General features: G+C 40.2%; 3 protein-coding genes across 3 annotated transcripts; 2 read left to right on the top strand and 1 right to left on the bottom strand.

The window, feature by feature from the left end:
* Positions 1-280: 280 nt before the first annotated feature.
* Positions 281-4,825, top strand: LOC129794679 (jouberin-like). Its single transcript, XM_055835494.1, has 5 exons — positions 281-619; positions 681-1,037; positions 1,116-1,895; positions 2,687-2,869; positions 2,956-4,825. The coding sequence occupies exons 1-5, from the start codon at positions 299-301 to the stop codon at positions 4,123-4,125; spliced, it is 2,811 nt and encodes a 936-aa protein (XP_055691469.1). The 5' UTR covers positions 281-298; the 3' UTR covers positions 4,126-4,825.
* A 67-nt stretch (positions 4,826-4,892) lies between these two features.
* LOC129794685 (transmembrane protein 145-like) lies at positions 4,893-12,679 on the top strand. Its single transcript, XM_055835506.1, has 4 exons — positions 4,893-5,317; positions 5,391-6,234; positions 10,924-11,540; positions 11,809-12,679. The coding sequence occupies exons 1-4, from the start codon at positions 5,219-5,221 to the stop codon at positions 12,565-12,567; spliced, it is 2,319 nt and encodes a 772-aa protein (XP_055691481.1). The 5' UTR covers positions 4,893-5,218; the 3' UTR covers positions 12,568-12,679.
* LOC129794716 (uncharacterized) lies at positions 6,828-9,957 on the bottom strand. Its single transcript, XM_055835570.1, has 3 exons — positions 9,762-9,957; positions 9,061-9,690; positions 6,828-7,584 (listed from the first exon to the last, which is right to left on the bottom strand). The coding sequence occupies exons 1-3, from the start codon at positions 9,921-9,923 to the stop codon at positions 7,078-7,080; spliced, it is 1,299 nt and encodes a 432-aa protein (XP_055691545.1). The 5' UTR covers positions 9,924-9,957; the 3' UTR covers positions 6,828-7,077.

Genomic DNA, 12,679 nt, shown 5'->3' with positions numbered 1-12,679 from the left:
ACTTCATTAAATGGTGAATTTTAAATTCAATCCTTTTTTTGCTATTTGATCCTGGAAAATATAGAAAATGCTGAGACGTCAATGGACGCTTGTGAGTAAAACAATTGAAATTATTTAAATGAATCAAAGAAAGGGAAGGAATGAATCGGTTTCCTTGTTGACTCCTTTTTTGCCATCATAACGATGAGTCCTTGAGGGTGAGCTTGTTTGTTTGCCACCGTCGCCATGAGCAACGTCGTTCAGCAGGCCAGACACCTGAAACATTTGCCACATTAGTCTATCGACGACGGTAAGCAAAATGGAAGTGGTTGTGATTGAAGATAAGGCTCCGGAGAAGCCTTCTGTGCAGCCACGGAGGCGCGCCTTCATGGATGGGAGTACATCCTCCAACATTTCCGCTGATGTGCCCATTGTTCACGTGGAAATGGCTGACATTCACTCACGCAGACCCATCCCAATGCCAAGACGTGGTGCAGCAGCAGTGCAGGAAGTGAAGGTTGAGCAGGAAATTGTGGATGTTACCTCCTTGGAATCCGATGACACGGGCAAGGAGATTTTCTTTGCTGAAAGTCGCAAGAATACCATCATTCAACCAGATGTTGAGTATCCTCACACCAAGGTAAAGTAAAAAAGTTCTTTTTTTTAGTGAAAATTAAGTTTAAAAAAAAGTTTCTTATCAGCTCGAAAGGATTGCGAGTGAATCCTCAACGAAGCACGACACCCCAAGAAATGAAGAAATGTCCAACAGGGAGTCTTCCAGCAATCCTCCTTCAACGATCTCCTCATCGACTTATGCGCGGGATGATGGGGAATCAGATGCGCTGCAGGAAGTTAGTGAAGCAGCAGCAGCACCTAGTTTGCCCTCAGTTGCAGCAAGTGAAAGTTCCACCACGAAGAAGCGCAAGAAGCGTACAAAGAAACGTGATCGTTACACTGAACTTGAAGATCAGTCGTCAAGTCCGCTAAAGAAGGGCTTCAGCTACGAATACATCGTTGGAATCTACCTGCATCACATTGCAAAGCTCAAGATTCCAAAAGTTAGTGTTGTCACTAATTCTTTGTTTTGTGTCCGTTTTTGGCAGTTATTCCAGCTTTTTTTTCAAAATTCAATTTAGCAGTTCAAATCCTCCCAAGGTCCTAGGATCAGAATATCCTGGTACGATGTAGACAGTGAGCAGCTCCTGAAGAAAAGTGACCCAAATCGCAATGTAAGCCTCCACGGTGAGCATATGGACTACATCCAGCCACTCCTAAGTCGTGAAAGTCGCATCCAGAATGGCCCAAGAACGAAATACATCTGCTGCGAATGGGAGGAACTACTGATCTTCAATGAAGACATTGAACGCATGAAGAGTGGTCGTGTTGTTGTCTTCTTTGAGCTTCTCTGTGTCACTCAGGGGGGTCTTGAGGGCATCTCCTGGGCCTTCCTGAAGCCCTACCTCGAAGATACCTTCAGTAACATTGATAAACGCAGCGAACTGCAACTGTTCGAATACTACAAGTCCCGGAAAGAAGTCTTCGGGATCTTTGAACAATGGAAGAAGCCACGTAGAAAGTTTCCAGCAACCATCGTAATCACCCTCAAGGGTGTTCGACCCCTTCCAATAGATCCCGAAGATTCCCTTCGTCCCATGAATGTACTACAGAAGGAGAGACTTGTTGAATTTACGGAAGCACCAGATGGGAGTGAGGACGTGCCCACCACAGATCCAGTTGCAGAAGTTAAAGAGAGCAGAAAGAAGTTTCCAGGGCAGCAGTCCAAGTGTCCCAATCAGTTGGCAAAAAAATTAAAAGGTGGCCCAAAAGGGAGCTTCGTGGCACGTTTTCATCCCGATGGTACACTCCTGATTTATTCTGCAGTTGATTGTCAGCGAGCTGATTTGATTGTGACATCGGTAAGTGCGGTAGAGACTATGTAGCCCCTGAGATTTTGAAGTCTCAGAAGATTATGAAGAGGAAAACTTTAAAGTCTCTGATGCCTTGTAAGCGAGAAATTTTGATGCATCAGGAGCCTCCGAAGGCTTTAAAGTTTTTGAGCTCTTAGAAGCAAGAGACTTTGAAGTCTCAGGAACGTCTGAAGTCTCAGAAGAGTTTGAAGCCTCAGGAGCCCCTTAAGTCTCAGAAGGTTTAGAAGTCTCAGAAGAGTTTAAAGTCTCAGGAGGCTTTGAAGTCTCAGGAGCCTCTGAAGTCTCAGAAGTCTTAAAAGTTTCAGAAGAGTTTGAAGTCTCAGAAGACTTTGAAGTTTCGGGAGCCTTTGAAGTCTCAGAAGGCTTAGAAGTCTTAGAAGAGTTTGAAGTCTCAGAAAACTTTGAAGTCACAGAAGAGTTTGAAGTCTCAGGAGCCTCTCTAGGCTTTGAATTCTTAGAAGCAAGATACTTTCAATCCTTGGAGCCTCAAAAGTCTCTGGAACCTTTGATGTCCATGCAGTCTTTGAAATCTTAGAAGCAAGATACTTTATAAGTCTCAGGAGCCTCTGAAGGTGTTAAAGTCTTTGAGTTCTTAGGAGCAGGAGACTTTGAAGTCTCAGGAGCCTCTGATGGCTTTGAAGAAGAAGACTTTGATGAGGTCTTTAAATTCTTAGAAGCAGGAGACTCTGAAGCCTGAATAAATTGAAGCCTCTAATGCATCTGAAATAGCATATTCCAAAGCTAGTAAAATCACCTTCTCAAATTATTTTCTTTTATAGATTCCAAATTTGGAAACTCTTTCCTGCTTAGAAGGTCACACAGGAACAGTCTATGATCTGGATTTTTACTCTAGAAGAGACAGGAATAACAATCAGGATCCATTCCCGGTTGTTTTTGCATCTGCTTCAGCGGATAGAACTGTTGCAATTTGGAATGTGAAGCAAGATGGTTACAGTTCCAAGGTGAGTTCTTGTTTTGTTATTAATCACTGATGTTACGGCTGATGTAGAGGCCTTGAAAAGACTTTATAATATCTGAATTCTTGCAGGCTTTACCTCATCCGTCTTTCGTCTACTGCTGCCGTTTTATAAGAGTCGACGGTGGGAAGGAAATAATCCTTTCGGGTGGACGGGATTGCGTGATTCGTCTGTGGGATTTTGAAAGTCCCGACGAGTGCTCCTACTTTGATGAACTAACAAACCATGAAGGCTTTGTAACGTGCCTGTGTGTAGGGAAAGGCGGTGGAATATTCTTCAGTGGTGACAGTGAAGGAACAGTGTTTGAATGGCATTGGAAGAAAGATTCATTTGACGCAGTACGATCACTGACGATCAGTTCAGTTGATCAGGAGATGATCTATGGGTTGTCGCTGCATACAAGGGGTGAGAAGATCCTCGTTGGAACGTCCGCAAACACCATTTACTGCGTTGATATGAAGTCTCGCGTTGTGCTGCGTTCATACCAAAACTCCAATCTTCATGAAAGTCGATCAGCTTTTAGATTTATCCTTACACCGTGTGGTAATCTCCTCTTTGGCTGCTCAGATCAGGTCATTGCCTGCTGGAACACCGTAACTGGAGATCATGTGGACATTGACTTTGATCTACCAGCCCTCCCTTCTGATTGCTTTATTAGCAGCTTGGATTTCTGCATGAATGACTCTCTCCTGATCCTCGCTGTCTACGGCAGTGGTGGTGGGGTCTTTGCCTTTGACTACGCTGCCAAGGAGGAGAGCACAAAGGTGCCACTAAGGAGTCGCTTTAGGCAACTCGGAACGGATCTTCGACGGAAGATTGAGGTGAAGAATAAATTGACGGAGATCATCCGGAAGATTGATGATGTCTTTGTGATTCCCAAGAATATTGCCAGACTATCGGATGATGACAAATTGCTGGAGCGCAAACTTACGCGGAATCGCGAAGAGATCACTGAATGGCTCAACAATGTGGCAACGCATTCAATGAAGCTCCCATCGAGCATTTCCCACAGTTCAACGTACACCATTCACAGGGATTCAGATGAGTCCTCAGATGAGAGTGGGGCTACTTTCACAGTTGATGCGCCCCCTCCGAAGCCACCACGCTCCAAAATCCCCATCAGATGCAAAGATAAACCCAAAGGGGACAAAATGAACAAAGAAGCGAATTTAACTTATGAAATTGCCCCAAAATCTGAACCAGAATCCGATGATACCACCATCTCTGAGGAACTTCAGTAAAACAAAAACGTTTTTTAATGCTTTTCTTTGGCTTAATTATTGATAATTTTAGTTTCTTTCAGATTTTCTGCTTTTTTAGCTTCTTTTTCAGCGCAAATTTCCGTTAAAAAACAATAAAAAATTTAAATGGAAGATTAAGAACAGTTTTAATAAGCAAAATGGCGGCGGCTTGGGTTTAATTAATCTGTATTTGATTATTTTTCTTAATTCAAATTCAATCTAAGAAAATTTCTCAGTTTCTGACTATGCTGATTATCTTCCAACTCTTATTCTGTACTGAAAACTTGATAAAATTAAAGAATTTCCTTAAAAAAATAACATTTTTTTTGCCTTTGACAAACAAAATGGCGTCGTCTTGGATTTGAATAATTTTTTTAATGTTTCTTCATTCAAATTCAATTAAAAAAAATTTTTTGTTTACTTACTTCCTTTCAATTCTTATCCTGTTCTGAAAATAAAAGAATTTCGTTAAATAAAAAAACATTTTTTTTGTTTGATAAACAAAATGGCGCCGGCTTTATTTTGATTAATCTTTAATTTATTTTTTCCTTATTTCAAATTCAATCTTAGAACTTTTTTTATTCGCTGCGGTTACTGACTACGTAACGTTGAATACTTTCCAATTCTTTTCTGTGTTATAAAAGAAAGAATTTTCTTAAAAAACAATTTTTTCTGCCTTCAATAAACTTTGTAAACAGTTTGAGAACTATTCAAATTAAAACCGTTAACGGCTTCATTTTTCCCCCTGTGATTTTCAACGAGTTTTTATTGGGCTCCATCCATTCAATTGAGGCAATAAAGCAGGATAAATAAATTGTTTGCTCAGAGAAAATAAATTCCTGGAGCGCAATAACTTTCCCTCTGCCGGGGGTATTTGCATGCAAAGAACCAATCCTTTTGTGTTGGGAGCAGCGTGGTCACCAAGCAACGGGCATTTGCACAAGAACTTCCCTTGCCAGGCTTATTGATTCAATATTGAACAATGAAGTAGTTCCATTTGCAACCTTTCCGCGACTAAGACCTTTTCAGGGAGTTTTTGGGATTTTTTATTCTTGCAAAGAGGAAAAATATGATTTGAAGTTGTGTGAAAAGGATGAAGGTACATCCATTGGTTGCTCTTTGTGTCCTAAGTGTCCTTTTTGGGCATTTTTCCGTGGCAAAATACGTCGAAGGGCACCTCAAAACACTCGATGTGAGTTCCCAGCAGCATTGCAGCGATGTGAGGAAATCCCTGAAAAAAATCCCTTTTTTGCTCCTTGTTGCAGGATTGGGCATTTGTGGCGCGATTCTGCTTCCTGTCTGGTCGTGGTAGGTATGAGTATCAGATTGAATTTGAACGGAAGTACGGTGAACCATCATTGCTGCTGTACTACGATGAGAAAACTCAATGGCCAGCAGTGTACAAGACCGATAAGACGTGTGAGCAGAAATTGGGCGTCTTGAGTGCAGCAGACAACCAAATTGTGACGCTTTCGGCTAAAACACCCTACAACTACCTCTCTGGGTGCACCCTGCGTTCCTCTCTGGAGTCTGAAGAGGAAGCAAAGCCCCCACAACGGGCTGCCCCGGAAGATCTCACACCAAAAATCAATGATCTTGAACCAGGATATTTTGATCAATTCCTCAAAACAACCTCTTCGCCATTCTCAACATCCTCCTCCATGTCGACGAGTGAAACAACATCCGATGGTACAACAACAGAAGCAGCATCCTTTACGGAAGTTTCCCTTGAAAATACCTCATCCACGGTGATTACGTATCTGGGATCAGACATAAGCCTGGGGAATAGTTTGGAAAATGGAACAGCCTATCAGGTGGATGTTGAGCAACTCTTCGAGGCGGCAACAGAGGCATCAGCAGCACCACCTCCCGCCACGTCACGCATCAGGCGTTCAGCAGCTTACCCCCTCTTCAAGAAGGACAATCGTGGCAGGATCATCGTTTCATGCCGCAATGCAGGTGGCTTCACGAGTGTCCGCGAACGATGGTGGTACATTGCAATCTCCAATTGTGGCTCCAGCAAAGGATTGGACATCAAGTACAGGTTCAGGATGACAAATGGACCACCAGGAGATTTCTGGCATGAACATTTCTCCGCAGATGAGATGTGTAAGTTCTCTTTACAATCTTTTTCTTAAAGCACATAAGATCCCTAAAATCATTCCCAAGCAGCAGCTTGTGGGACAAAATTGAATCACTTTGAGTCACGAGAGTTCTGAATAATTCAAAATAAAATTATAAAAGCACGTGAAAAATATACAGAATTTTCCATTATTTTTAACTTGCGGGAATTGCAAATAAAACTTCCGGATCTAGAAATCATTTAAAAGTGTTGGAAAGGGTATGCAATTACCGAAAAACTTTCAGTTGGATTTTTTTGCATCTTGAGTAGTGCTCTAAGGGTTAATGATTTTGAGAATAATCAATCTTTGCTAGTTGGGTATAAAATTCTCTCTTTTCGTTCTTTTCTATTTTATTTTTGTGTTGTAATTTATGATTTCATTCTTTTCAAGACCATCTTTATCCTTTTTCTCAATCAGACGTGCGTCAGACCTTCTTGTTTTGTTATGAAATGAAAAAATCCTCAAATCCTTCATTCTGTGTCCATTAATATTCATAAATTCGTCTGGCTTGGAAATTCAGCAGCTTTATTCACTCAAATCAATTTTATTTGCGTCCTTCGTTCTCAAAGCAAAAAAGAGTTTCTTTCAAAGAAAACATTTTCTTTTATTTAATTAATTTTTTTTTATTTTATAAAAAGTATATAATATAAATAAATCCTTTTTTCTCTTTGCTTAAAAAGAGTTGAGGGAAGAAAAAAAAAAGTACAAGATTGAAAGAAAAAGAAAATCAATGGAAAGTTAAGAAAGTTATGCTTGTGCGTGACTCCTTGCGAGTCAATCACTTTTTGTGCTCAAATTCAAATAATCTCCCACCCACGCATGGGGAAGTTTACGCACGAGGGGTGAATGACTCCCTCTTTGGGGTGATTTCCGTGCAAATGCAACTGCAAATATTCCCGCAGACATTCCCAAATTCTGCGAGAACTTGGCCAATTTTTTGACCTTTCTCAGCAATAAATTGACGCTTCGGTTCCAAGTCGAACTCCATGCGGGGGCACGAGCAGATGCACTCTTTGTTCTTCTTCTGTGCCACCAGGCAGATGAGGAAGACAGCAAAACCCATAATGACGGCCGTGAGGAGACCCACAAAACACGCCACGTAGCTGGCAAAGAGGATTTTCTGCTCATGAGGGCTCATTTTGATGTTCTCCAATCGAATATTTGTCTTTTCGTACTTTTGCATCTCTCCGGAAATCATCGTGGCAAGATTTTCCGTTTCATTCCCCCCATTGATGTCCAATGTGCCCATAAATTGAGTCCTCGTGAGGATAATTGTGGCAAAAATCCTTCCACTGATGGAAGTTTTGGGTGGAAGAGCTGAACTCAGTGCTATTTCCTGTACAGAGAATAATTTGAAGGAGTTTATTCACTTTTATGTGCATCATGATTCATGATCACAAAAATTTCTAATAAAGAAAATTTTATTGAGGGTCAAATGAACTTTAAACAAAATAAAAGAAAAATTTCAAACTTTTCATTGGGATGAGAAAAATAACTTGAAAAAAAAAACTTAAGCTACGCCTCTATTCTAACTCATATAGAGTGTCATACATGTTTTGCAGCTTAAATACTCTCTATCGGTCTCTTATGTTTAAATATCATCACGGTCCAGGTAATACCTGGACCGTGATATCATCAAACGAAGCAAGGATACAAACTTTTTTAAATAATAATAATAATTCTTTATTCATTCCTACAATTTACATATCGTACACTATTCACAAATTCTATTTGATCCAAGTTGCACTAACTATGTAGAACTTTCGGAAGATTACTCCACACCTAGTCGTGATAGACTGTTTGGGTGGAGGGAAGATCCTGTCGGAGATGATGGTGCACGGGAAGTTCCACTATCGCACGCGCTGGCTGCTAGCATTGGCACTCTTTCGCCTTTATGAACCACACTGCAGATCCATGATCAGCGTCGTCCCTCCGCCCACAGATGGCACTGTTGATATTGGCTCCGACCCATACAGGAAGTTCCGCAAACACAGGCACTGACTGACTGCTAGCAGCTGCACATTTATCGCTGGTGGACCGGCATAGCTATGGACACTGGTGGCTACTGTTGTCCCTCCGCCCCACAGATGGCACTGATGCTGATGTTGGCTCCATCTCGTAGTTGCACAAATCGTCCGAGCAGGAAAGGAATAGCTGTGGAGTAGAAAGGAAAGAAAGGGAAGGAAGCACTAGGCCAGAAAAACGGCAAGCCGCTGCGGGAATCGAACCCACAACCCCAGCGATGAGTGGTATTGAGTGGTGCTTTAGCTCTCTTTACCACCGGGGCTTACTTCCAAATTTAATGCTTTTGATGCAAATCTCATCCAGATCATTTAAAGTTAAGAAAAACCTAAGAAAATCACATTTGTCAATTGAGATGGAGCAAAGTGGACTGAGAAAGAGTTAGGACGTAAAATTTCCTATAGAAATGATCTATACACTTTGTACTATCCTGCTAGGATATATGACTTTTTTGGCTTCTCCATGAGTGACTAATTTTGCCCCCACCACATTTTTTTCATCAATTGATTATTTTTATTCAAATCTGTAAAAGGTTTTAATATGTTTTACATGTACTTAAATAAAAAAGAATTAAATATAAAGCATTTTGCTTTATTAAAATTGAAAAAAAATTATAAAAGAGGTCAAAGGCTCTGAAGCATATGCTTCACGTATAAGAACAACAAAAAGTTATATAGGTGTTATTTTGGTATACTCTTTACAAGAATAGGAATAAAGCCCAACTTTATACTTAATTTATTCTTGATAAAGAGTATCATTAAAATGAATAAAGTCCTTTTATTTTTCTTACCATCAAATGATTCCTTTGAAGCTCAATGTTTCTACTGTCCCATAGGTCGTATGAGATGTTTCCATTCCAGATCTTTTCATTCTCTGTTACCACCAATCGTGTTCCATCGTATAGAAAGAAGTCCTCAATGGTGAGGATCATATTGTCCGTTACATTTACTTGAAATTTGATTTCTTGAAAATCTTCCGTTGGATTGTAGAAGGAAAATGTTCCCAAATCAACAATTTCCTGGGGGCTTTTCTTCTCAGAAATTTTCTCAATGCTCCTTATGTCGTATAAGGATGGCTCACGTAGAATCATGAGGTAAGATTCCTCAAGACCAGCATCACGTATTGAGTAGTAGCTGTGGATAGTTTTCAAATCAATATTCGGTTCTGTTCCATTGGCGTCCTTGACAATGAGCTCAATGTAGAAGTAGGAAAGGAGCTCAAAATACTTCCGGGCATAAGCCATTGGGGCCCAATAGAAGAGCCCACTGAAGCTATCAAACATTTGTGAGCAATCCAAGTGGAAGTTATAAGAATTATCGTACAGATTGAGGTCAGAAGATGACTCTGAGCTCACGAAGAAATTATGATAAGCCTGTTCACGATTACAAAAGGTTCCCAAGAATAACGTTTTTACTCTCAACTAGAAATAAAAGAAAATTCTCAAATTGCGTTTGAAGGAAAATTTTTGTTCTTTGTACCAAAAAAACTCACCATTTCCTTGGAATTGAGAGAAAATCCTCGAACAACACAATTTGAATCATTTTCCTTGGCATCCATCGATGGGCTCAAACAAACTTCTTTGCATTTCACAGAACTCGTTGAAAGAAGGACCCAAAAAGGGATGAAAAGAAGAAGATTTCTTCCCAAAGCCATGTTTAACAGTCAAATAATTTCGCCATACTGTTGAAGTATTTTGTATTTTTTTTTTCATTCTGCTTTATCAGGTAAATGATAAGGGACAAGATAATAATGGAAAGGTAGATAAGATGAGGAGTCTTTTCCACGAGAGGCAGATAACTAGCTCGTGAAGAGCCTACAGAGAATAAATAATAAGAGAATTTTATTTAAGTAATTTTAAGAAGGATTTTGCAAATTTTGGGGTAATTCTAAAAGTTTTCTTTAATGAATTTTGTGAATTTTAGAAAATATTAAAAAAAAATTCAAGAGTTGTTAGAAAATTTTGAAATAATCTTGCGAATTTATAGAAAGATTTAGAATACATAATATTGATATTTAGGTAAGAATCTTGCGTTTTTTGCAAGTTTTTTTTAATTAAAATTTTTTTTATGGGATTTTTACAAATTTTGAGAAAATTGCACAAATATTGTAATTTCAAGAATATGTTCTGGAATTTCAAGGATTTCTTGGCCACAGAATACAAACCATCAAGATAATTAGTGGGAATTCTGAGAGATATTTCTGAATAATTGAGTAAAATTGAGTAATTGTGTGATTATTTTGAGAAGTTTATGAATAAAATTAAAAAATTCTGAATAAGAAGAGAATTTTAATGAAGAAATAAAATATAATTTATTTATTATAAGAATATTCCATAAATTCTCTAATAAGTAATTCCATTAATTTTCTGAACAATTCTCTAATTATTCGCTAAACTCATTCAATATAATTCGTTAAATTTTCTTAAGCTTCTGTAAACTCCCATTTTTGTATGTTTTTTACTATTCCTAACTCAATTATCTACCCCTAATGACCTTAATTACGTCTCTACATAAGATAATGCACGAGCAATAGGTACAATATATAGCGAAGAAAGTCTTTATAACTGAAGCTATTAATTGAATGCGATATAGATTAAGCTACAAAATAATTCCAAGAGTTTTTAAATTTCTCTACAAAAGATTTTTTTTCACAGACATTCCTCCAATTCTTCTAACGCAATGCCTAGCCTACACCTTCCTACTGCTGGGGATGTTCCTGTGTGCCATTGAACTCAAATCACGGCATCTCTTTCACTGCACCTACCGCCTATTCACCTTCAGTGCAACCGTTCAATGGGCTGGGATCCTCGTTCAGGGCGTTGCATGGGCGCGCTACGCCATCTCCGGTATGGGTCCCAATACAACCCTCGGCGGGCTACTAAATGGTGCCAGTGAAGTCTCCTTCCTGGCTCTGATGCTCCTCATGGCGAAGGGCTATACAATCACACGGGCACGCCTCTCAACGGCCACCACAGTTAAGCTCACTGTCTTCATTAACATCTACATTGTGGCCTACATTTCACTCTACATCCTCCAAGCGGAGACCTTTGACCCGGGAGAAGTTCTCAACATTTATGAATCTCCAGCTGGATTTGGCCTAATTGGGCTACGCTGTGGTGCCTGGGTGGCCTTCCTCATTGGCCTTGCAGCTACACTGAGGAAGTATCCGGAAAAGAGTGCCTTCTACTACCCCTTTGGATTGCTGGGCTCTGTCTGGATTCTAGCTGGCCCAGCTCTAACACTCGTTGGGATTGGAGTATTGGATGCTTGGGTAAAGCCTCTTTTTTCCTTTTTGATCATTTTGAGTTTTTTTTATTTATTGTTTTATCGTTATTTTTCATTATTCGTCTAAATCAGCAGTACATTAGACAAATTTATATTAAGTGCGACGAAGAATATCAAAATAATTTCAATTGAAAGAAATTTAATGATTTTCTACATTATTTGTTTTGCCTTTCGTTGATTTCGGTCAGAAAAAAGACAAATCGTTTTATTTTAAAAATATTTGAAAATTTTTGAAACTTATGTTTAAATTCTAGGTTCGTGAGAGCGTTATGTGCGCCATCTTGGGCACCGTTGCATTTGGTGGTCATGCGGCCTTTCTCTGGCTCACATGGCCATCACGTGCCAATCGTAGCTTCCCCTATCACGTACGGACGAATCACGTTGGTGTGGCCAATACGGACGACGGGGCTGACTACCCACGGCATCCGTATGAGCCCACGGGGATGCAGCAGCACGAGCAGAACATCATCATTCCGCTGTCGAGGCGTACAGAGGAGCTCATTAATGGCGTCTACAGTCAATACATCATCGAAAGGGAACTCTATGGCTCCAATTCCAATCCCATCAGCCACATTTCTTTCCCACAGACTGCCACAGCTCCTCCTGGGCATCCAGATGCAGCCGCCATGACGGACATCAATAGTCCCAATCCAGCTCAGCGGCGTCTCGCTTCATTCAGACGTCGCGACATCGTGAAGCAGGACTCTGAGCTGGAGGCGCAGGTTGATTCGGGGCATCCAAGCTTGGAGAATACATCATCATCCCCAAATACAACGGGGCCATCATCCGGGCATGACACCCCTGTGCGGGATCGTCAAACAGGGCAGCTCAAGGGGAATCCTTTCCTGGTCAATGGGCAACAGAGGCAGCCCAATAAAGTGATTCTGGAGCCCATTGAACAACCCCTTCGAGGGTATATTCAGCAGGACACAACCTATCAGGCAACCACCACCACCACCCACGCTCTTGTCCCGCGCCATCTCTTTGCAGCAAAAAATAACACAAATGAATGAAAGATGGAGCACAAAAATCTTATCCACTGAATTTGTTAAAATAAAAGAAAAACTGATAAAATTAATTTTAAAAATTTCTGATTTTTGAGAGAAATAAAGTAGATAAAAAAGA

Source organism: Lutzomyia longipalpis, chromosome 4, assembly GCF_024334085.1.
Source record: "Lutzomyia longipalpis isolate SR_M1_2022 chromosome 4, ASM2433408v1".
NCBI classification, from domain to species: Eukaryota; Metazoa; Arthropoda; class Insecta; order Diptera; family Psychodidae; genus Lutzomyia; species Lutzomyia longipalpis.
Note: the sequence above shows the minus strand (reverse complement) of the source record. Positions and strands in the feature narration are given on the sequence as shown.

Excerpts from the sequence above, each read along its gene's own strand:
- LOC129794679 (XM_055835494.1), top strand. The coding sequence starts at position 299 with ATGGAAGTGGTTGTGATTGAAGATAAGGCTCCGGAGAAGCCTTCTGTG. Across the intron at positions 620-680 it reads TTGAGTATCCTCACACCAAG|CTCGAAAGGATTGCGAGTGA; the intron begins GTAAAGTAAAAA and ends GTTTCTTATCAG. Across the intron at positions 2,870-2,955 it reads AAGATGGTTACAGTTCCAAG|GCTTTACCTCATCCGTCTTT; the intron begins GTGAGTTCTTGT and ends GAATTCTTGCAG.
- LOC129794716 (XM_055835570.1), bottom strand. The coding sequence starts at position 9,923 with ATGGCTTTGGGAAGAAATCTTCTTCTTTTCATCCCTTTTTGGGTCCTT. Across the intron at positions 9,691-9,761 it reads CTCTCAATTCCAAGGAAATG|TTGAGAGTAAAAACGTTATT; the intron begins GTGAGTTTTTTT and ends TTTTATTTCTAG. Across the intron at positions 7,585-9,060 it reads TTCAAAGGAATCATTTGATG|GAAATAGCACTGAGTTCAGC; the intron begins GTAAGAAAAATA and ends TTCTCTGTACAG.
- LOC129794685 (XM_055835506.1), top strand. The coding sequence starts at position 5,219 with ATGAAGGTACATCCATTGGTTGCTCTTTGTGTCCTAAGTGTCCTTTTT. Across the intron at positions 5,318-5,390 it reads GGCACCTCAAAACACTCGAT|GATTGGGCATTTGTGGCGCG; the intron begins GTGAGTTCCCAG and ends TCCTTGTTGCAG. Across the intron at positions 6,235-10,923 it reads TTTCTCCGCAGATGAGATGT|ACATTCCTCCAATTCTTCTA; the intron begins GTAAGTTCTCTT and ends TTTTTTTCACAG.